This window comes from Leucopleurus acutus (assembly GCF_964270905.1).
Source record: "Leucopleurus acutus genome assembly, chromosome: 2".
Lineage (NCBI taxonomy): Eukaryota > Metazoa > Chordata > Mammalia > Artiodactyla > Delphinidae > Leucopleurus > Leucopleurus acutus.
The window spans coordinates 88,003,869-88,028,401 of record NC_139143.1 but is presented as its reverse complement, the minus strand read 5'-3'; the positions used below and the strand labels follow the sequence as shown (position 1 = coordinate 88,028,401).

At 41.1% G+C, this 24,533-nt stretch overlaps 2 protein-coding genes across 2 annotated transcripts in view; both read right to left on the bottom strand.

Moving 5' to 3' along the window:
* The window catches only part of REG4 (regenerating family member 4), a gene marked incomplete at both ends in the record, with an annotated part of 41,005 nt that extends 19,898 nt beyond the window's left edge, over positions 1 to 21,107 (bottom strand). Inside the window, 4 exon segments of the mRNA XM_082858835.1 lie at positions 675 to 812; positions 4,505 to 4,543; positions 4,547 to 4,602; positions 21,080 to 21,107. Of these exon segments, the coding sequence (XP_082714961.1) occupies positions 675 to 812; positions 4,505 to 4,543; positions 4,547 to 4,602; positions 21,080 to 21,107 (261 nt within the window).
* A 58-nt stretch (positions 21,108 to 21,165) lies between these two features.
* ADAM30 (ADAM metallopeptidase domain 30) lies at positions 21,166 to 23,554 on the bottom strand (the record flags this gene model as incomplete). The annotated part of the gene is given in 5 exon segments (XM_082858824.1): positions 21,166 to 21,459; positions 21,461 to 21,766; positions 21,768 to 22,002; positions 22,004 to 22,337; positions 22,645 to 23,554. Coding segments are annotated over 5 exon segments (2,079 nt in total).
* Between the last annotated feature and the right edge of the window lie 979 nt (positions 23,555 to 24,533).

Genomic DNA, 24,533 nt, shown 5'->3' with positions numbered 1-24,533 from the left:
CGGGTAAAATGAGGGACCAGTGAAGAAAGTTTAGGATAACATAAAAAACATGATAGCATCTAGCAAAAAGCTTAGCTGAAAGTTTCCAACTTTAACTCAAGATCTAATGGGGATTTAACTAAGCTTGGTCTCCTAACGGGTCTGTGTGTGTGTTTATTTGTATATACCCATACATACTTACACAAACTTTTTTTTTTTTTTTTTTTTTTTGCAGTACGCGGGCCTCTCGCTGTTGCGGCCTCTCCCGTTGCGGAGCACAGGCTCTGGACGCACAGGCTCAGCGGCCGTGGCTCACGGGCCCAGCCGCCCCGTGGCATGTGGGATCTTCCTGGACGGGGGCACGAACCTGCGTCCCCTGCAACAGCAGGCAGACTCTCAACCACTGCGCCACCAGGGAAGCCCCATAAACTTCTTTGTAAAGGCTCTGAAGAGCTGGTAATTTTGTGTTCAAAGATGTGGGAGAACTTTAATTAGATAGGTCTAATTAAATTAGACCTAATTTAATTAGGGAGAAATTGTTTCCTCCCTAACCTTGAAGCTTTGGCCTCTATCAATCGGAGGCAGGTGACTGAAGAAAATCTGTTGTGTGTCAGCAGGCCTGGGGCTGTTTCCCAGAGAGGGGCTATCTATCTGGCTTTCCCAAGGGGCCATTTGTGGGCCAAGTCTGAGGTTACCTTCTGCAGGTCATGCAGGAAGATCCATATGGGCTTGTTTCTTTGACAGCCACCTATGTACGTTGCTGTGGTGTTGGCTTCCTTTAAATTCAGGATAGATGTCAGGTGGGCTCCGTTTCCATACGACTGACACTCGAGCTGAGGGCAAGGAGGAGATGTGAAGTTTAAAAGCACAGCCCACAACCTAAATATCCATCGATAGAGGAATGGATAAAGAAGATGTGGTATGTATACACAATGGAATATTACTCAGCCGTAAAAAAGAATGAAATAGTGCCATTTGCAGCAACATAGGTGGACCTAGAAATTATCATACTAACCGAAGTCAGACAAAGACAAATATCATATGATATCTCTTGTATGTGGAATCTAAAAAAATGATACAAATGAACTTATTTACAAAACAGAGATAGACTCACAGATTTAGAAAACATACTTATGGTTACCAAAGGGGAAAGGGTGGGGGAGGGATAAGTTAGGAGCTTGGGATTAATATATACACACTACTATATGTAAAATAGATAACCAACAAGGACCTACTGCATAGCACAGGGAGCTCAATATCTTGTAATAACTTATGAGAAAAAAAAATCTAAAAAAGAATATATATATGTATATATATGTAAAACTGAATCACTTTGCTGTACACCTGAAACTAACACAACATGGTAAATCAACTGTATTTCAATAAAAATTAGAAAAAAAAGAAAAGCACGGCCCTCACTTCAGAACCCTAGAGCACCAGGCAGCATGGGCACACACAGCCCCCACCTCCCCTTGGGATCTAAGCCCCACAGAAGACTTCCTGTCACCTTGGGAGAAAACACAACTGTCACAGGTGTCAGGCCTCAGAGGGGGAGGCAGCTCGAGGCAAGGGCACGAGCTTTAGGGTCAGTGGAAATGCCTGGGGTCCTGGTCTTGCCTGTTTTTAGTGTATGTGACCTTGACAAGTCACTTCACCTCTCTTCCTTATCTGTAAATGGAGGAAATAATTAGGGCTACACAAGGGAGTTGTTAAGAGGATAGAATTGTTATAATTTTATATTATAATACTGCACTTCAACAAACCTAAGAAACCACTGACTGTAAAATGTGCTGTTCTCTAACAAGACACTTACTGCCCAAATAAAGAAATCATTTTATATATGCACATTTTATAGCTAGACAGAGCTATATACTTTATGCTCTTTTGGGGTTGTGTTACAGGATCTGCCTACATCATAACACAAATTAGTTTAATAAAAACATGGTTTTGGCTGTGGTTGCCACTCTCATGTTTGCCTTTGGACTTGCTCAGGATTAGATGTGGTGACTGCTTAATGATAATTTACCAACCAGTTGATAATACCAGAATGTTTTTATACCCGTAATTTCTTTTTTTAATTTTAATTTCAATTTTATTTTTTAACATCTTTATTGGAGTATAATTGCTTTACAGTGTTGTGTTAGTTTCTGCTGTATAACAAAGTGAATCAGCTATACATGTACATATATCACCATATCTCCTCCCTCTTGAGTCTCCCTCCCACCCTCCCTATCCCAGGCCTCTAGGTGGTCACAAAGCACCGAGCTGATCTCCCTGTGCTATGCGGCCGCTTCCCACTAGCTATTTTACATTTGGTAGTGTATATATATCAATGCCACTCTCTCACTTCGTCCCAGCTTACCCTTCCCCTTCCCTGTGTCCTCAAGTCCACTCTCTACGTCTGCGTCTTTCTTCCTGTCCTGCCCCTAGGTTCTTCAGAATCTTTCTTTCTTTTTTTTTTTTTTTTTAAGTTTCCATATATATGTGTTAGCATACGGTATTTGTTTTTCTCCTTCTGACTTACTTCACTCTGTATGACAGACTCTAGGTCCATCCATATACCTGTAATTTCATTTGACTTTTAAATTTGTGATGCACGGAAGCTGGATTACCAGTCAATGTGTAGTGAGTGTACCAGTTACAAAAGATTCCTGGGACAGAAGAGGCAACAGGCTCCGTCTGTTTAAATGATGCTTCCCTTTCCTGTCAGTTCACACAGCTAGAACTCAGAGCGCTGCCTCTTTGGTCCAAGATCGGGTCTTCCTGTCGTTTTAACTGCCACCTCCATCACCTCCAGGAGTCTTGTGAACTAAGATGCCAGCTAGGAACCAAGGAGCACAGCAGCCGTGGTGTCAATTTCTCTGGTCCTTCCTGGCACCTTCTCTGCACTCTGGTTCAGGAGTGGTTAACTGTGCTAAGGCTTGGTATCAATCATGTGGATCGTTTTTGCCTTGAAAACCTGAATTGAGCATCCACCATGTGCCACAGGCTTTTTGCAAGTTCTTTTCATGAATCCTCCCAACAACCCCATGGGATAAAAGTGTTATCCCCATTTTACAGAAGAAAACTGGTAAAGCGAGGTATAGCTGCAACTAATGCATGGCAGAGCGTGATTTAAACTCAGGTCTATATTATTCCAAAGCCCCCCAGATGTCCTCTTCTTTGTTTTGGTAGGATTAGTGTTGGACTCTCCAGGGACAGGCAGTACAAACATCTGTCCAGGATTTCTCCAAGTTGCTTCCCAAGAACTGAGGAGAAGTCCACTGCTGTCCATGAGCTTTTTCTTCTTTCAGTGGACAGAATCCGGAAGGCCCTTTCTGTGTTTGGCTCTTTTTTTATTTTTTGCTATCATTCACATCTGCTTAGGAAAGCATTGCCTTGGGGCCAACTTCCCTGGGTTTGCTCTGCTGGTTATTCTCGGTGTAATCTTGGGAAAGTCGCTTATGCTTATACTGCATTGCAATTTTTTGTTTAAATGTCACAATCTTGAATCAGTTCTGCACTTTTTTAATTTAATTTTATTTAGTTAGTTATTTTTGGTTGTGTTGGGTCTTCGTTTCTGTGCGAGGGCTTTCTCCAGTTGCGGCGAGCGGGGGCCACTCCTCATCATGGTGCGCGGGCCTCTCACTGTCGCGGCCTCTCTTGTTATGGAGCACAAGCTCCAGATGCGCAGGCTCAGTAGTTGTGGCTGACGGGCCTAGTTGCTCCGTGGCACGTGGGATCTTCCCAGACCAGGGCTCGAACCTGTGTCCCCTGCATTGGCAGGCAGATTCTCAACCACTGTGCCACCAGTTCTGCACTTTTTAAGGCCAGAAAAGATCTTTGCATCCTCAGTAGCTATCACATGATAGGTGCTTCCTCATTCTGAGTTATTGATTTACAGGGATTCTGAGGCCATTCTGGGCCCAGATCATACCTCATTTCCCCACATAACTTCCCGGTCAGTCACTTCAGTTTAACAACCACAATTCAGAGACACAGCAGCATGACTCCCAACACTCTGAGGTAACTCAGTCTGACTGGCTATGTGGGTATCTCTTTGAAAAGCCTCAGTGAAATAGAAGCAATACATTTGTTGGGTTATGGAGACAGTGAGGCCTTGCATTTGTCTGGAATGCTTCGCTCTCCGTCAGGTGGCTCTGAGGCTGTCTACACACAGCTCTCTTGCTGGTAAATCTTGTATGGCAATTCAGTTGTTTTTTCTGTAAGTTCCTCATCTCATCGTCTTTGAATTTATGTATTTCTGTCTTTCTCTCTGACAGTGAACTCCTTGAGGGCAGGCTGTTCCTTGCTCATCCTCATGTCTTTGCAGCCCATCCAGGGTCTGGGCCTATAGCACATGCTCCATCAATGCTTACACAATTAAAGGAGTTGAGCACATAACCCTCTACTCTCCATTTCACCAGCCAGGTTACTTCTCAGGATGCCAAGGAAGGACCCTTGGCTCTGAGTTGAATGATACCTGGAGCTCTGGGTGGCCCCTTGCTTTAGAGAAGCCTCTCCAAGCAAGGGCCAGATTTCTTACCTCAGCATCAGACCAGTTCTTCAGCTTCTGGAAGTATCCCTAGCAACAGGACTTGTAGTAAAACCATCCAGTAGCACAGCTAGGTCTCAGGATGATGGCTGCACACAAACAAAAGGCAATTACAAGTTATGATGGCAAAAGGAAGCAATTCCCACACTTGAGCCAGTTTAAGACCTGGTTCCCCTTGAATGGAGGGAAGGCTAAGTGCCCTGGAGGAAGGATCCCTCCCTGCTGCCGAATCTTTATACTGTTAATCTCTCTCGTAGCCTTCTCCAAAGGGGACTGTGGGCTTTTACCAGAGTAACTGTGCATTGGGGGAAAGGAGGTAATCAGCTCTTTGAGGATTACTGGACACTGGCTCTGAACTGACACTAATTCCAGGAGACCCCAAACATCACTGTGGTCTGCCAGTCAGAGTAGGGGTTTATGGAGGTCGGGTGATCAATGGTGTTTTAGCTCAGGACTACTTCACAGTGGACCCAGTGTGTCCCCAAGCCCATCCTGTGGTAATCTCCCCGGTCATGGAATACATAATTGGAACAGACATCCTCAGCAACTAGCAGAATTCCCACACTGGTAGCACGATCAAACAGCTATAATTCAAGACCTCACAAGAGTGAATGAGGGGCATAAATTGGTAGTTTTAGGTATTACAAGGAGGGAGTGGTGTTTTGGCTAGGGGGACGCAGGACAGGTTAGATGGCAACTTGGCTGGAACTTGAGAATAGGGGGGCTGAAAGTCAGTAGCAAGGGGAGGGGGACATTTTAGGCAAAGGGGGCGGATGAGCAGAGGAATGGTGGCAGCAAGAGCAAGCACTTACGTTTGCCTTAACTGTAGGGAATCTGGCAAGCAAGCACTGTAGAAGAGAAGGAGACATTCAGGGCCCAGAAGCCAGGGAAGCTATGATCAAGAAAGGCACAAGCTCCTCTGGCTAGTGGGCTGGTGAACGGGCCACATCACTGAAACTGAGGTTTCTGAAGAAGCGGAGATGTCTGGAAACACAGAGGACCCAGATGATGAAGGGGATGCCAAGCTAGGAAATTTGGACTTTGTGCCAGTGTGACTGCACTCCAATGCTCTTGGTGGGTACAGGGGTCTTTCCACCCCCAGTGCATGTTCACAGACATTTTTGTGGTCACATAGCATTTCCTCTCTCCCTACTGAGATGACACTGTTGTCACTTGCTTGCCCCACTCTTCTGTTCTACTTCATAGCTTGCCTATAAATCTCCAGGGGCTTCCTGTTGCTTTCAGATAAGCTCTCCGCTCAGTTTGACATTTAAAAGCCTTCACAGCCTGGTCTTGTGGCCCTATTGAGACACAGCTTCCGGTGCAGAAGCCCCAGCTCCATCTTGGAACACGACGCCCATTATTGACATAGATCCTTTGCTTGTGCTATGCTTTGTACCTATGAATGGTGGACATCGACTAACCCAGCTGAGGCACAGCAGGCAAGGTTTCAAGGTGAAAACAGCTCTTTTGCCCCTTTCCTGTTTGCCCATTTCTGTTCCCTTTTAACCTTAAAAGAACTTAATTAGAGGAAAGAGCTCACTAGGCAATTTAACCTAACTCCTGACTTATGCTCTCTTGAATGCACACCGTGTCTTGTCTAACTTGCTGATTCTTTTCCTAGATAAAAAGAAGTAAGAAGTAAGAATGAAGCAGTTAAAAAATGACAAGCTCTCTATTCTCAACAGTCCCCTTAGCAATCCTGCAGTCTGACCACGCAGGCAAGGTAACATCTGAAGAGTCAGCCAGTCTGCAAGCAATGGGGAATGATGCAGAATCCAACTTCCTCTGTCGATGATTCATTGAGATTCTTCCTCCTTTTTCTCCTTTCAAAACTGTCATGGCTGAGCAGAATCTTCAGAGTTGGTCTCTGGACACAAGTCCACCTTCTCCCTAGATTACTGGCTTTTCTGATTAAAGCACCTTTCCTTTCTACTGACACTTGCCTCTCGAATTATTGGCTCTTGTGCAAGAAGCAACTGAACCTGGGTTTGGTAACAAAGCGGTACATCAAATGTACTAGGAACAAACAACATAGACACTCATGTGCTTAAATACCTCATCTTCTACCACCTTTAGAAATACAAACATCATTTGATGTTAAATAGAAAGAACTCCTTTATGCTGAGACAGGCTGGGATCTGGGACCCTTTGCTGCGGTGCTGCAATGCTTGCACCTGGACACACCTCTCCTCAAGCAACAAAATACAAAAATGCTGTATGGGACTAAACACAACTGCATGCATGCTCAGCTGGTGCAAATTCTGGACAAAAGATACAAAGAGACCAAAAAACCCAACTGCCAGTTTTGAAGAGCATGGAGCAAAAAAGCAGGGCGTCAGGAGCAAAAGCAGGGTACTGCACATGCCCCCTGTACACAACACCACCTAAGGGGTGAGCAAAACACCTAAGCCACCCCTCTAGCCCAACCCCTGGACACATCCCTACCCTCACCGCATATAAGGAACAAGCTCGCCCCCACTCAGGGAGCGAGCAAGCAAGAGGACCTGTTGTTTGTTCTCCGCTCCCCCCTGCTGCAGCAGGGTCCCTAATAAAGCCTTGCCTGAATTTCTTGTCTGGCCTCTGATGAATTTCTATTGATTAAGGAAGCCAAGAACCCTGGTCAGTAACAATGCCACTGTTGGTACTTCTGCTACCACTATCACCAGCTTCCATGTACAAAGTGCTTTCTTGCTGTCAGGCACTATGATAAGCAGTTTATTCATACTACGTATTTATCTTTTTTTAAAAACACCTTTTTTTAAAAACACCTTTATAATTGCTTTACAATGCTGTGTTTCTGCTTTATAACAAAGTGAATCAGCTATACATATACATATATCACTATATGTCCTCCCTCTTGCGTCTCCCTCCCACCCTCCCTATCCCAGGCCTCTAGGTGGTCACAAAGCACCGAACTGATCTCCCTGTGCTATGCGGCTGCTTCCCACTAGCTATCTATTTTACATTTGGTAGTGTATATAAGTCCATGCCACTCTCTCACTTCGTCCCAGCTTACCCTTCCCCCTCCCCGTGTCCTCAAGTCCACTCTCTACGTCTGTGTCTTTATTCCTGTCCTGCCCCTAGGTTCTTCAGAACCATTTCTTTTAAGATTCCATATATATGTGTTAGCATACAATATTTGTTTTTCTCCTTCTGACTTACTTCACTCTGTATGACAGACCCTAGGTCCATCCACCTCACTACAAATAACTCAATTTCATTTCTTTTTATGGCTGAGTAATATTCTATTGTATATATGTGCCACATCTTCTTTATCCATTCATCTGTCAATGGACACTCAGGTTGCTTCCATGTCCTGGCTATTATAAATAGAGCTGCAATGAACATTGTGGTACATGACTCTTTTTGAATTATGGTTTTCTCAGGGTATATGCCCAGTAGTGGGATTGCTGGGTTGTATGATAGTTCTATTTTTAGTTTTTTAAGGAACCTCCATACTGTTCTCCATAGTGGCTGTATCAATTTACATTCCCACCAACAGTGCAAGAGGGTTCCCTTTTCTCCACACCCTCTCCAGAATTTATTGTTTGTAGATTTCTTGGTGATGGCCATTCTGACTGATGTGAGGTGATACCTCATTGCAGTTTTGATTTGCATTTCTCTAATAATTAGTGATGTTGAGCATCCTTTCATGTGTTTGTTGGCCATCTGTATATCTTCTTTGGAGAAATATCTATTTAGGTCTTCTGCCCATTTTTGGATTGGGTTGTTTGGTTTTTTGATATTGAGCTGCATGAGCTGCTTGTATATTTTGGAGATTAATCCTTTGTCAGTTGCTTCATTTGCAAGTATTTTCTCCCATTCTGAGGGTTGTCTTTTTGTCTTGTTTATGGTTTCCTTTGCTGTGCAAAAGCTTTTAAGTTTCATTAGGTCTCATTTGTTTATTTTTGTTTTTATTTCCATTTCTCTAGGAGGTGAGTCATAAAGGATCTTGCTGTGATTTATGTCATAGAGTGTTCTGCCTATGTTTTCCTCTAAGAATTTTATAGTGTCTGGCCTTACATTTAGATCTTTAATCCATTTTGAGTTTATTTTTGTGTATGGTGTTAGGGAGTGTTCTACTTTCATTCTTTTATATGTAGCTGCACAGTTTTCCCAGCATCACTTAGTGAAGAGCACATACCTATATTTAAATTCTGTTTTCTGCCTGATTCATAATAAATCTTTTAGCTACTTCAGGTCTGGGATCATGCCTACCTCATCTCTATAACCTTATGTTGAGGAGGTTTTAGTGCTAATCTGACCAGTGACCGAAGAAAGAGTAGTTGCTTCCAAACCTGCCCCTTTTCTTCTTAGATGTTTTCTTCTAGAGAACAAACAAGCTCACTCATATCTTTCTTTTTCCCAGACAAAAGCTTCACTTAACTTTTTTTTGTTGCTTGTTTTTTGTTGTTTTTTTGACATTTACCACTTTCTCAGGGAGAAATGTTTTACTTCTTCTCTTGGAAAAATTCATGCTCTAAACCCACTTGAAAGCATCTTATTGTCATCTATGTGATGATTCTACTTTGCTTCCTAAGAAACTCCTTCAAGTGGAAGCATGTACACTGATGTATCTCTATAGACAGATGGTACATTGCTGAAAAGAGAAAGTGGTTAAAAATGTTTAGATCAAAGTGAATTTTCTGATGGAAAGTAGAAATATGACCTCTTGACATATATCCACAAATATTCAGTAAGCACACATCAATTCATGACACACTAGTACAAATGCCCCATAAGATTTTCTGTGATGATTGATATGTCCTAAAGTGTGCTATCAATGCAGTAGCCACTAACCACATATGGCCATTGAGCACTTGGAATATGGCTAGTGAAAATGAAGAGTTGAATTTTAAATTTTATTTAATTTTGTCAATTAAATTTAAATTTAAACAGCTACATGTGATTAGTAGCTACCACACTGGACAGGAAAGATCAAGAGGATTGGAGTGGATTTCTTACAGAAGCAGATTGATATGAAACAAAAGAGAATTTGTTCTTATTTTTGAGGGAGCTTAGAAACGAGTGCAACTTTGTAGAAGTAAGTCCTGAGAACTTGAAGGAAATGTGAGAAGTTTTGGAGGAAAGCTATAGAACTTGAATTTGAGTCAAATTTAATTAGATCACCAAGCTGACACCTAGGTTACACTTCAGTTAGAAATCTTCATCATATCTGCAGGATGTTTTCTGCCTCCAGTTTCCCTGATTGAACCTTGGATGGCAATGATCCTTTGCCTTCTTCTTCAAATGACCAATGAACTCCATTTTGAGTTGAATAGTAGAGCTTTTCACTGCTTCATCATTTGAGGTCAAGCAAAAATTGTCTCCAGCTTTAGGATGACAGGAACTCACCTACTCCCCATTTTAACTAATAAGGAGTTTCATACTTTACCCTTGGTGCCTACTAGAAGTTTATTGAAAAAGTCAGTTACTTTGTGAGAGGGCAGACAGCAGAAGCAAGAAGAACTACAATCTTGCAGCCTGGGGAACAAAAACCACATTCACAGAAAGATAGACAAGACGAAAAGGCAGAGGGCTAAGTACCAGATGAAGGAACAAGATAAAACCCCAGAAAAAACAAATAAATGAAGCAGAGATAGGCAACCTTCCAGAAAAAGAATTCAGAATAATGTTGGTGAGGATGATCCAGGACCTCAGAAAAAGAATGGAGGCAAAGATTGAGAATATGCAAGAAATGTTTAACAAAGACCTAGAAGAATTAAAGAACAAACACCTAGAAGAATTAAAGAACAAACAAACAGAGGTGAACAATACAATAACTGAAATGACAAATACATTAGAAGGAATCAATAGCAGAATAACTGAGGCATAAGAATGGAGACACAGATATAGAGAACAAATGTATGGACACCAAGGGGAGAAAGTGGCAGGGGTGGGGTGGTGGTGGTGTGATGAACTGGGAGATTGGGATTGACATATATACACTAATATATATAAAATGGATACCTACTAAGAACCTGCTGTATAAAAAAATAAATAAAATTCTAAAATTAAAAAAAAAAAGGAGAATGAATAAGTGACCTGGAAGACAGAATGGTAGAATTCATTGCCATGGGACAGAATAAAGAAAAAAGGATGGAAAGAAATGAAGACAGCCTAAGAGACCTCTGGGACAACATTAAACACAACAACATTCACATTATAGGGGTTCCAGAAGGAGAAGAGAGAGAATATATTTGAAAAGATTATTTGAGAAAATATTTGAAAAGATTATAGTCAAAAACTTCCCTAACATGGGAAAGGAAATAGCCACCCAAGTTCAGGAAGCGCAGAGAGTCCCAGGCAGGATGAACCCAAGGAGAAACATGCTAAGATACATAGTAATCAAACAGGCAAAAACTAAAGACAAAGAAAAAGTATTGAAAACAATAGGGGAAAAATGATAAATACCATACAAGGGAACCCCCATAAGGTTAGCAGCTGATTTCTCAGTGGAAACTCTACAAGCCAGAAGAGAATGGCACAATATATTTAAAGTGATGAAAGGGAAGAACCTACAACCAAGATTACTCTACCCAGCAAGGATCTCATTCAGATTAATGGAAAAATCAAAAGCTTTACAGACAAGCAAAAGCTAAGAGAATTCAGCACCACCACACCAGCTCTACAACACAAGAGAAGAAAAGGACCTACAAAAACATACCCCTAACAATTAAGAAAATGGTAATAGGAACATACATATCAATAATTACCTTAAACGTGAATGGATTAAATGCTCCAACCAAAAGACACAGGCTCACTGAATGGATACAAAAACAAGACCCATATATATGCTGTCTACAAGAGACCCACTTCAGACCTAGGGACACATACAGACCAAAAGTGAGGGGATGGAAAGAGATATTCTATGCAAATGGAAATCAAAAGAAAGCTGGAATAGCAATACTCATACAAGATAAAATAAACTTTAAAATAAAGAACATTACAAGAGACAAGGAAGGACACTACATAATGACCAAGGGATCAATCCTAGAAGAATATATAACAATTATAAATATATATGCACCCAACATTGGAGCACCTCAATACATAAGGCAACTGCTAAAACCTCTAAAAGAGGAAATTGACAGTAACACAATAATAGTGGGGGACTTTAACACCTCACTTACACCAATGGACAGATCATCCAAACAGAAAATTAATAAGGAAACACAAGCTTTAAATGACACAATAGACCAGCTAAATTTGGTTGATATTCATAGGACATTCCATCCAAAAACAGCAGATTACACTTTCTTCTCAAGTGTGCACGGAACATTCTCCAGGATAGATCACATCTTGGGTCACAAAACAGGCCTCAGTAAATTTAAGAAAATTGAAATCATATCAAGCATCTTTTCTGACCACAACACTATGAGATTAGAAATGAATTACGGGGAAAAAATGTAAAAACACAAACACATGGAGGCTAAACACTACGTTATTAAATAACCAAGAGATCACTGAAGAAATCAAAGAGGAAATCAAAAAATACCTAGAGACAAATTACAACAAAAACACGATGATACAAAACCTATGGGATTCATCAAAAGCAGTTCTAAGAGGGAAGTTTATAGCAATACAAGCCTGCCTCAAGAAACAAGAAAAATCTCAAATAAACAATCTAACTTTACACCTAAAGGAACTAGAGAAAGAAGAACAAACAAAACCCAAAGTTAGTAGAAGGAAAGAAATTATAAAGATCAGACTGTAATAAATGAAATAGAAACAAAGAAAACAATAACAAAGGTCAATAAAACTAAAAGCTGGTTCGTTGAGAAGGTAAACAAAATTGATAAACCATTAGCCAGACTCATCAAGAAAAACAGGGAGAGGACTCAAATCAATAAAATTAGAAATGAATTTCTAATGAATTAGAAATTCATTTAGGAGAATGAATTCATGTAGGAAAAGTTACAACAGACACCGCAGAAATACAAAGCATCCTAAGAGACTATTACAAGCAACTCTATGCCAATAAAATGGACAACCTGGAAGAAATGGACAATTTCTTAGAAACGCACAACTTTCCGAGACTGAACCAGGAAGAAATAGAAAATATGAACATAACAATCACAAGCACTGAAATTGAAACTGTGATTAAAAATCCTCCAACAAACAAAAGTCCAGGACCAGACGGCTTCACAGGTAAATTCTATCAAACATTTAGAGAAGAGTTAACACCCATCCTTCTCAAACTCTTCCAAAAAATTTCAGAGGAAGGAAAACTCCCAAACTCATTCTATGAGGCCACCATCACCCTGATACCAAAACCAGACAAAGATACTACAAAAAAACAAAATTACAGACCAATATCACTGATGAATATATATGCAAAAATCCTCAACAAAATAATACAAAACAGAATCCAACAACACACTAAAAGGATCATACACCATAATCAAGTGAGATTTATCTGAGGGATGCAAGGATTCTTCAATATATGCAAATCAATCAAAGTGATACACCATATTAACAAAATTGAATAAAAACCATATGATCATCTCAATAGATGCAGAAAAAGCTTCTGACAAAATTCAACACCCATTTACCATAAAAACTCTCCAGAAAGTGGGCATAGAGGGAAACTACCTCAACATAATAAAGGCCATATATGACAAACCCACAGCAAACATCATTCTCAATTGTGAAAAACTGAAAGCATTTCCTCTAAGATCAGGAACAAGACAAGGATGTCCACTCTTGTCACTATTATTCAGCATAGTTTTGAAATTCCTAGCCATGGCAATCAGAGAAGAAAAAGAAATAACAGGAATACAAAATGGAAAAGTAGAAGTAAAACTGTCACTGTTTACAGATGACATGATAGTATACATAGAGAATCCTAAAGATGCCACCAGAAAACTACTAGAGCTAATCAATGAATTTGGTAAAGTAGCAGGATATAAAATTAATGCAAAGAAATCTCCTGCATTCCTATACACTAATGATGAAAAATCCAAAAGAGAAATTAAGGAAACACTCCCACTTACCAACAAAAAGAATAAAATACCTAGGAATAAACCTACATAGGGAGACAAAAGACATGTATGCAGAAAACTGTAAGACACTGATGAAAGAAATTAAAGGTGATACAAACAGATGGAGAGATTTACATGTTCTTGGATTGGAAGAATCAACATTTTGAAAATGACTATACTACCCAAAGCAATCTACAGATTCAGTGGAATCCCTATCAAATTACCAATGGCATTTTTTGGGGAACTATAACAAAAAATCTTAAAATTTGTATGGAGACACAAAAGACCCCGAATAGCCAAAGCAATCTTGAGAAAGAGAAATGGAGTTGGAGGAATCAGGCTCCCTGACTTCAGACTATACTACAAAGCTACAGTAATCAAGACAGTATTGTACTGGCACAAAAACAGAAATATAGATCAATGGAACAGGATAGAAAGTCCAGAGATAAACCCACGCACATATGGTCACCTTGTCTTTGATAAAAGAGGCAAGAATATACAATGGAGAAAAGACAGCCTGTTTAATAAGTGGTGTTGGGAAAACTGGACAGCTACATGTAAAAGAATGAAATTAGAACACTCCCTAACACCATACACAAAAATAAAGTCAAAATGGATTAGAGACCTAAATGTAAGACTGGACACTGTAAAACTCTTAGAGGAAAACATAGGCAGAACACTCTTTGACATAAATCACAGCAAGATTTTTTTTGATCTACCTCCTAGAGAAATGGAAATAAAAACAAAAATAAACAAATGAGACCTAATGAAACTTAAAAGCTTTTGCACAGCAAGGGAAACCATAAACAAGACAAAAAGACAACCCTCAGAATGGGAGAAAATATTTGCAAACAAATCAGCGGACAAAAGATTAATCTCCAAAATATATAAATAGCTCATGCTGTTCAATATTTTAAAAACAAACAACCCGATCCAAAAATGGTCAGAAGACCTAAATAGACATTTCACCAAAGTAGACATACAGATGGCCAATAAGCACATGAAAAGCTGCTCAACATCACTAATTATTAGAGAAATGCAAATCAAAACTACAATGAGCTATCACCTCACACCAGTTAGAATGGGCATTAACAGAAAATCTACAAACAACAAATGCTAGAGAGGGTGTGCAGAAAAGGGAACCCTCTTGCACTGTTGGTGGGAATATAAATTGATACAGCCACTATGGAGAACAGTATGGAGGTTCCTTAAAAAACTAAATGTGGAATTACCATATGACCCAGCAATCCCACTACTGGGCATATACCCAGAGAAAATCATAATTCAAAAATACACATACCACTGCTGGTGGGAATGTGAATTGGTTCAGCCACTATGGAGAACAGTATGGAGGTTCCTTAAAAAACTACAAATAGAACTACCATATGACCCAGCAATCCCACTACTGGGCATATACCCTGAGAAAACCAAAATTCAAAAAGAGTCATGTACCAAAATGTTCATTGCAGCTCTATTTACAATAGCCCGGAGATGGAAACAACCTAAGTGCCCGTCATCGGATGAATGGATAAAGAAGATGTGGCACATATATACAATGGAATATTACTCAGCCATAAAAAGAAACGAAATTGAGCTATTTGTAATGAGGTGGATAGACCTAGAGTCTGTCATACAGAGTGAAGTAAGTCAGAAAGAAAAAGACAAATACCGTATGCTAACACATATATATGGAATTTAAGAAAAAAAATGTCATGAAGAACCTAGGGGTAAAGCAGGAATAAAGACGCAGACCTCCTAGAGAACGGACTTGAGGTTATGGGGAGGGGGAAGGGTGAGCTGTGACAGGGCGAGAGAGAGTCATGGGCATATACACACTAACAAACGTAGTAAGGTAGATAGCTAGTGGGAAGCAGCCGCATGGCACAGGGATATTGGCTCGGTGCTTTGTGACAGCCTGGAGGGGTGGGATAGGGAGGGTGGGAGGGAGGGAGACGCAACAGGGAAGACATATGGGAACATATGTTTATGTATGACTGATTCACTTTGTTATAAAGCAGAAACTAACACACCATTGTAAAGCAATTATACCCCAATAAAGATGTTAAAAAAAAATACACATACACCCTAATGTTCATTGCAGCACTATTTACAATAGCCAGGTCATGGAAGCAACCTAAATGCCCATCGACAGATGAACGGATAAAGAAGATGTGGTACATATATATAAGGGAATATTACTCAGCCATAAAAAGGAACGAAATTGTGTCATTTGTATAGACGTGAATGGATCTATAGCCTGTCATACAGAGTGAAGTAAGCCAGAAAGAGAAAAACAAGTATCGTGTATTAACGCATATATGTGGAACCTACAAAAATGGTACAGATGAACCAGTTTGCAGGGCAGAAATAGAGACACAGATGTAGAGAACAAACGTATGGACACCAAAGGGGGGGGAAAGTGGCAGGGGAGGTGGTGGTGTGATGATTTGGGAGATTGGGACTGACATATACATATATACATACATATATATGTATATTTTATATATGTATAAAATTGATAACTAATAAGAACCTGATGTGTAAAAATAAAATAAAATTTGGAAATTCAAAAAAAAAGTCAATTAATTTTTCACAGCTAAACATTTTAGTACTGTTAGACTGGCATGGAAAAAGAACCTCAATCAGGCAGGGGCAGGGGAGTGGGGAGTACCTAACAGAATAATCAGAGAAAGAGATTTTTAAAAAAGGTGCTTTAAGAGAATGTGAAAAATAAAGTCTGGTAGAGGGATGTGGAAAAATCTGAAGTGATTATATAATGAGAAGGAGAGTCTTGAAATGTTTTCCAGTCCTAAATCCTGAGAAAACAGCCTAAACCCCTCATTATTTTAAGAAACTATTGAAGAGTTCCTCCTTGCCCCCCTAGGGTGCAAATTTTTACAGCCTTGTAATATCGTATTATATTTGATGGAGATATTGACCATGAGTACTGTTGCAAGCAAGCCCTGTAATATCCCACGATACTGGAACAAATCCTATCAGTGTGAGAGAAGAAATGAGTCACCGAGGAGGTGTTCATTATCTTGTACAACCAGTCTGGAGAAACCCTTATCTTGACGACAATAGAGTTTATGGCCACCCACTCATCCCCAATGTAGGAGACAGGTGGTATAGAGGAATCTCCCCTTCTCCACATTTCCTGGGCAATCTATTCTCTATATTTGTGACAAGCTCTGCCAGCTACAAAGCGTCAGGTGATTTGCTTAAGAAGCACAATGGAAGTTATGTCACAGAATTTTAAATTGAAAAGTCTGTACATGATTAGCTCTCTTCTTCATCCTTCAGTGCACTCATCCCAGGCTTTATCTCATCCGTGAACCCTGCCCTAAACCAGCCCCTCCTTTGTAATAGCATTCCCCTCATTGTATGGAAATTATTTGCTCCTGGGCCAGATGCCACTCTCAAGAACAGGGATGTGACTTAATCTCTATCTTGGGCACTTGGCACTTGAGTGGTGCTCAAAATGTGTTTGCTGGACCAAACTCAATATATTAAAATCTGTAGGACAGTGCTTGTCACATAGAAGATACACAATATATGTTAGCTTCCATTTTCTATATTTTCTGAATAATACGCATATGTAGAGGTGTGAAAAGATTGTAATAATAGCAAGTACTATAATTCATTTTTAAGGGGGTTGTCTTCAAAAACATTACCTTGATAAGCAAATTGGAGTGAAAAGTAAGACCCTAAGAACATTTATTAGTAGGATGGAAGCATAAAACATAAACAGGTATACCTTGGAGATATTGTGGGTTTGGTTCCAGACCACCGCAATAAAGCAAATATCACAATAAAGCAAGTCACATGAATTTTTTTGTTTCCCAGTGAATATAAAAGTTATGTTTACACTACACTATTAAGTATGCAATAGCATTATGTCTATTATGTACAAACCTAATTAGAAAATACTTTATTACTAAAAAATGCTAACCAGCATCTGAGCATTTAGCGAGTCATAATCTTTTTGCTGGCGGAGGGTCTTGCCTCAATACTGATGATAGTTGACTGATCAGGGTAGTGGCTGCTGAAGGCTGGGGCTGCTGTGGCAATTTCTTAAAATAAGAAGGAATGAATTTTGCCACACTGATTGACTCTTCCTCTCATCAATCATTTCTCTGTAGTATGTAATGCTGCTTGATAGTATCTTACCCACAGTAAGTCTTTCAAAATTGGAATCAATTGTCTTAAACTCTGCCACTGCTTTGTCAACTAAGTTTATGTAATATTCTGAATCTTCTGTTGTCATTTCAACAATCTTCATAGCATCATCTCCAAGAGTAGATTCCATGCTAAGAAACTACTTTCTTTGCTCATCCATAAGAAGCAACTCCTCATCCATTTAAGTTTTATCATGAAATTGCAACAAATCAGTCACATCTTCAGGCTCCACTTCTAATTCTAGTTCTCATGCTATTTTCACCGCATATGCAGTTACTTCCTTCACTGAAGTCTTGAACTTCTCAAAGTCATCCATATGGTTGGAATCAACTTCTTTCAAACTTCTGTTAATATTGATATTTTGACCTCTTCCCATGGATCACAAACGTTTTTAATGGCATCTAGAATGGTGAATCCTTTCCAGAAGATTTTCAACTTACTTTGCCCAGATCCATATATATGGCAGCTATAGCCTTATGAAATGCATTTCTTAAGTAACAAGACTTGAATGTTAAAATTACTTCTTTTTTTTTAACTTTGTATTTTATATTGGCGTATAGCTGATTAACAATGTTGTGTTAGTTTCAGTTGTACTGCAAAGTGATTCAGTTATATGTATACATGTATCTATTCTTTTTCAAATTATTTTCCCATTTAGGTTGTTACATAATATTGAGCAGAGTCCCCTGTGCTCAATGGGCTACAGAATGGATTTTGTGTTAGCAGGCATGAAAACATCATCTATCTCATTGTACATCTCCAGCAAAGCTCTTGGGTGACCAGGTGCATTGTCAATAAGCAGTAATATTTTGAAAGGAATCTTTTTTTCTGAGCAGTAGTTTTCAACAGTGGGCTTAAATATTCAGTAAACCACACTGTAAATAGATATGCTGTCATCCAGGCTTTGTTGTTTCATTTATAGAGGAGAGGCAGTGTAGATTTAATATAATTCTTAAGGGCCCTAGGACTTTTTGAATGGTAAATAAGTATTAGCTTCAACTTAAAGTCACCAGCTACATTAACCCCTAACAAAATTCAGCCTGTCCGTTGAAGCTTTGAGGGCAGGCATTGACTTCTCCTCTGTAGCTATGAAAGTCCTAGGTGGCATCTTCTTCCAACAGAAGGCTGTTTTGTCTACATTGAAAATCTGTTGTTTGGTGTAGCCACCTTTATTACCTATCTTAGCTAGATCTTCTGGATAACTTGCTGCAACTTCTACATCAGTACTTGTTGCTTCACCTTGCACTTTAATGTTATGAAGACAGCTTCTTTCCTTAAACTTCATGAACCAACCTCTGCTAGCTTCAAACTTTTCTTCTGCATCTTCCTCACCTCTCTCAGCCTTTGGAGAATTGAAGAGATTAGGCCTTGCTCTGGATTAGGCTTTGACTTAGGGAAATGTTGTGACTGGTTTGATCTTCTACCCAAATTACTAAAATTTTCTCCATATCCGCGATAAGGTAGCTTCTCTATCTTATCATTTATGTGTTCACTGGAGATGCAATTTTAATTTTCTTTAAGAACTTTTCCTTTGCATTCATAATTTGACTAACTGTTTGGTGCAGGAGGCCCAGCTTTCAGCGTGTCTCAGCTTTCGACATGCCTTCCTCATTAAACTTAATCACTTCTGGCTTTTGATATAAAGCGAGAGATGTGTGACTCTTCCTTTCACTTGAATATTTAGAGGTCATTGTAGGGTTATTAATTGGCCTAATTTCAATATTGTTATGTCTCAGGGAATAAGGAACCCTGAGGAGAGGGAGAGAGATGGGGAAACAATGGGTCTGTGGAGTAGCCAGACATACACAGTATTTATTAAGTTCACTGTCTTATATGGGTACAGTTTGTGGTGCCACAAAACGATTACAATAGTAACATCAAAGATCACTGATCACAAATAATCGTAAAAATATAATAGTAATTTAAAAGTTTGAAATATTGCGAGAATTACCAAAATGTGGCAGAGACATGAAGTGAGCAATAGCTGTTGGAAAAATTGCACCAATAGATTAGCTCAGGCAGGGTTTTACAGAGTTTTACATCCAATCTGTAAAAAAAAACAGAATTGCAAAGCTCAATGAAACAAGGTATGCCTGTATCTAAATATTTCTGCTTCTGAGCAATAAACGTGAAATTTAGTGGAGGGGAGCAGAAAAGAGAAGTGACAAATCTATTATCAGTATTGAGGCTATAAGCACATGTCCTTGTTTTTTAGGATATTTTCTGATGATGGCCAAGCTTGAAAAATGTTAAAATTACGGTCACCACAAAGATGGGGTTATTTCGGTGTTACTCCTCTGAGTGATAAGAGTCTCCAGATAGTCCAAGGGGACCACTCTTTATCGTGAGCCTCCCACACCTTCTTTAGTTAGAAGAACTATGTAGCTAAGAAAAGAGGAGATTGGGGTGGGGTACAGTGGACCTGCAGTGCTGCCTGGGAAGGTGAGGGAACAGCAGGAGGACTCAGCCCAGAACAAGACCAAAACACTTGGGCTCACACAGGTCTGGGGTGACGAGACCCTCGCTGAGCAAGAAGTGGCCACTGACTCCTCTGAAGGGGCCACTCAGTCCTCCTCTCCTCCCAGGCAAAAGGGTGGGGGAGAACACTTGGAGGCAGAGCTGGGTGTACTTGGGATGGAAGGTATTCCTCACTCCCCTCTGCTCTCCTTAGGGGCGTGGCAAACCTGGGGCCAGATGTCCCCCGGCACACATTCACCAAAGACTTGTCCCTGCAAGCAGAAACCCAAAGCACAGAATTCTGTTAAGAGCCTTGTCCTCAGGACACTGCCAGACCTTGTCATCATTTGTAGACTGTGGTGCAATGCAAGAGTTACGGTAGATTAGAGTCCCCAACCCAGCTGAGGTCAACCCAAACACTGAGTCAGAGACCACACTTCTACGGAGCTACAGTGAACCATACAGTGACTATAACAGCAGAAGATACTTAACTGAGGGACACACACCCCTTGCAAACTATCGCATTCTATATATAAAATGTGGTAGTTACCATTTATGGTTCAGCACAGGGCAGAGACACAGAGGATTTCGTGAGGGACGCAGAGGGAAACGCAGACAATGATTTTGTTTGCTGGGAACTGAGAGACAGGACTCTACTCTGAAATCCACTTTAATTCTGTGAAACGCACAGCATTCTGTGTTCGAAAAGCTGTTAGGGCGTTCTTTTAAGGATATCCAAAACTTGATCACAAACCAAGGGGAAAGTGAAGCAGGAAAGAAAAATGCACTGATTTGTTTCCAAACCAAGAATACCTTTTATTTACTGATCAAAACCTCAAAGAACATTAGGTAAAATAAATTGAAGGAAGAAGGAAGAAGTGTTTGGATAAATGAGAAGCTTGTTCAATTTATGACCCTGTGTAATAGAGTGACAGTGGATTGCCTGATTGCTTTTTCGGTTTCTTGATCATTTTGGCCTTGAATTGTTCTGCTCCAGTGTTAATTGGTGGTGTTTCTTTCTCTTTGGATTTATAAGCTCCCTATGATTTTCCTGAAAAGCACAACAATCACTGAGATAATTAAGAAAATCAAGCGCATTAACATAATGGACACGACCTGAAGTGAGGCGGGCACCTCCCTCTTTAGGGGTCCTGGAGGCCCACTGTCAATGCTCCCTTCATACCCCACCTCCTCACAGAATGGAGGGGCCCAGACATACATGCAGTGGCAGTTTTTGTTACTGTTGCAAACGCCTCGGCCACTGCAATTCTCAGGCAAACAGTCAAAATTCAGGACTGAGCTATTCACACAATTTCTATTAAAAACATATCCGCTCCTTACCACAGGAGGTACCATCACTTATCACACCCAGGTCAGGTAACCCCATAGGTACCATGGCTAGATGATAGCCAATGCCCCAGCACATGAGATTTTCTTCATGCAGGTGAGTGGAAATTAGAATAGTATGATCTTGCATATCAGGGATGGTTTCGACATTTATACACTGTAGCCTGCCACATAATGCCTTTTCTCTGGGACACTTCTCATACTGACGAACTCCTAAAATACCACAGTTCCCATATTGGTCACCTATTACATTAACTGCATCGTAGCATTGAAGAGGACCCCCCCATGGCATCAGCTCCAAAAATATTTTGACACTGCATAGTTCTGGATTGGCAGCCCTTTCTGACACAACGGGCTCTGTACTTGCAAGGAGTTCCATCCTGCTTATATGCGTCACTTGGGCAGAATGCTGAGGTCCCACTGCAGTACTCTGCAAGGTCACATTCATTTTCTTCCCCCCGACACGTATATCCAGATGGACGAAATTGACAGTTATGACAGCAACGTCCAGTGCTACAGTGCACCTTCTTTGAATTTACAATCTGGCTGACAACATGGGTCTTCTTTACAGTCCTCTCTTGAACCACAATCACATTCTTCATTCTCTTCCACAGTTTTGTTTCCACATCTCTTTACCACATAACCTGATCCTGGGATATCCGTTAGACAGTTTAATCCTGAACTTACATGCGAATAAAATTCGGCATAACTACAATTACTAAACCCAGTTTGCCCAGTGCCCATGATGCAACTATGCCTACCCTTACATTGGCAGTATTTGTAATCGTGGATCATTCCCACACTATGGCCCAGAGCATGAGTCGTCCAAGTGGCAGGTCCAAGGATATTTTTATCTAGAATAGAACGTGTAGATCCAGAAGGCAATGTACTACATACACTTCCCCAGTGCTGTGAAAGCACATTACTAAACTGTTTTTTTATTGTTTGTTTTTTGGGGTTTTTTTTGCCATACGTGGGCCTCTCACTGCTGTGGCCTCTCCCGTTGCGGGGCACAGGCTCCGGACACACAGGTTCAGCGGCCATGGCTCATGGCCCCAGCCGCTCCGTGGCATGTGGGATCCTCCCAGACCGGGGCACGAACCCGTGCCCCCTGCATTGGCAGGCAGACTCTCAACCACTGCGCCACCAGGGAAGCCCCACTAAACTGTTTTTTAAGGTATAGGTGTGCCCGATCTGCTGGAATCCGACGACTCAGGTCACGTGATCTGTATTGCACAAACTGGCCTAAAACTTGTGATATCCCTGGGGCATTAAGTGCTATTTTGTCTCTGTCTGTCCATACTTCCATAGCTAATAGTTGTATTCTCGTACGGACATCTTGAAAGTAAGAGTCTGCAATTGCAGTCAGAAGAATGGCATCATTTATGACTTGAGTAAGTTTGGAGTTCAAATATAAATACCTACTGTTATCAAAGACCAGGGCTAATTCCAAGTACTTTTGCTGCATATATGCCTCACTAAAGTCATGTATCCTAGCCCTGTTCTCATGCTCGGCCACCTGCTTTACTGTTTCATCATCAGTTGAGCCACAGATCTGATTGGGAAATTCCTCCTCTTTCTTTAGGAGATATATGACATGTTCAAAATTGGAAGAGGCTCTGAGGGGCTCGATTTGGTAATGGTTGGCATCGACTTTCAGTATGCCTCGGAGACGCCCCATGCATGTACTTAAAGTAGCTTTAGAATCCTGATTTCCTTCAACCAAGCCCATATAGTTGCAGTTGCTGGGTATATAAGGGTGATCCTCCAAGAGCCTCTCCTGTTCTGTGAAGGAGAGAAACTGCAGATTCCGGGGCAATAGAAACCTCTTGGGCCACAGGTGGAGGACGTGGTTCTTGCCTTTTACCTGCAGGAGGTAGGACACGTGCTTGGCCACACCCTGCTCCCCTCCACGGAAGCTCAGCTTCTTGGGGACGGTGATTTCATAGGAGTCAAAGCCCCACTCGGGGTGAAAAATTAAATCCTTGCCAAGAGAGTCAACCAGGAGCAGCGGCAGGACTAGCAATGGGAGCGAACGGCCTGGGCAGAGGAGGGTCCTCCCTGACCTCATGGCAGAGCCTGTTCCCAAGTGAGTCAGTCCCTGCCACTGGGGCCTTGCGACTCAGACTTCCAGGGACCGCCGCTAGAGGCGCGGGACTAGTGAGTGCGGAGCTCCCTGAGCCCCCGTGTGGGAGCGCAGCCTCGGTCCAAGCTGGGTCAGGCTCAGTCCAGCGGATTTCCACAGTAGGTGCACGCCCTGTCCAACGCATCTAGTTCGTTTTCTGGGCGGTGCCGTTGGGCGCACGTGCAAGAATCCAGGGAAGGTTCGGGAAAATAAAATGAAAAGCGAGGCTATTTGCACGAGGGGTGGAGAAGGGCAGAGAACCGGTTGGGAAAAGGAGAAGGAAGAATAAGAGGAACTACAGAGCACTTGTTAAAAGCTCACTGTATCTTGGGCCATTTCTTCTGTTTCTAGGCCTTAGGACACACCTGATTTTTCCATGGGTTGAGTGGGATATTTTAAAGCCCGCTGTGTCCACTTCACAGTTAACATCGTTTCCACTTTTCTGCTGGGCTCGCTTGAGGCAAACGGAAAGATCACCGGAGCCAGCAAGAGTATCACCAGAGTCTGAGAAAATCGGAGGAGACTCCACCTCCCCACCCCCACCCCAGGCAGCACCTGTGGTCAACAAGTGAAATACCGAGCAGAGTTCAATAAATGCTGAATTTAACAAAAGGAGGTCTTGGTCACTTTAGTGTGAACGGTTAGGGGAACTGCTGAGGAGCCACATGCCAGAAGTTTGTGATGTGAAAGGGGGATTCAGAAGGGAGATCACAAATCCAGACCACACGTTCAAGAAGTTGGATGTGAAAGAGAGGGAAGAAACACAACAGTGGCTGGAGGGTTCTAGGGAGTTTCGGATTGTCATGAACACACTGCTATATATAAAATAGATAACCTGCTGTATAGCACCAGGAACTCTGCTCAATATTATGTAACAATCTAAATGGGAAAAGAATTTGAAAAATAATAGATACATGAATAGGTA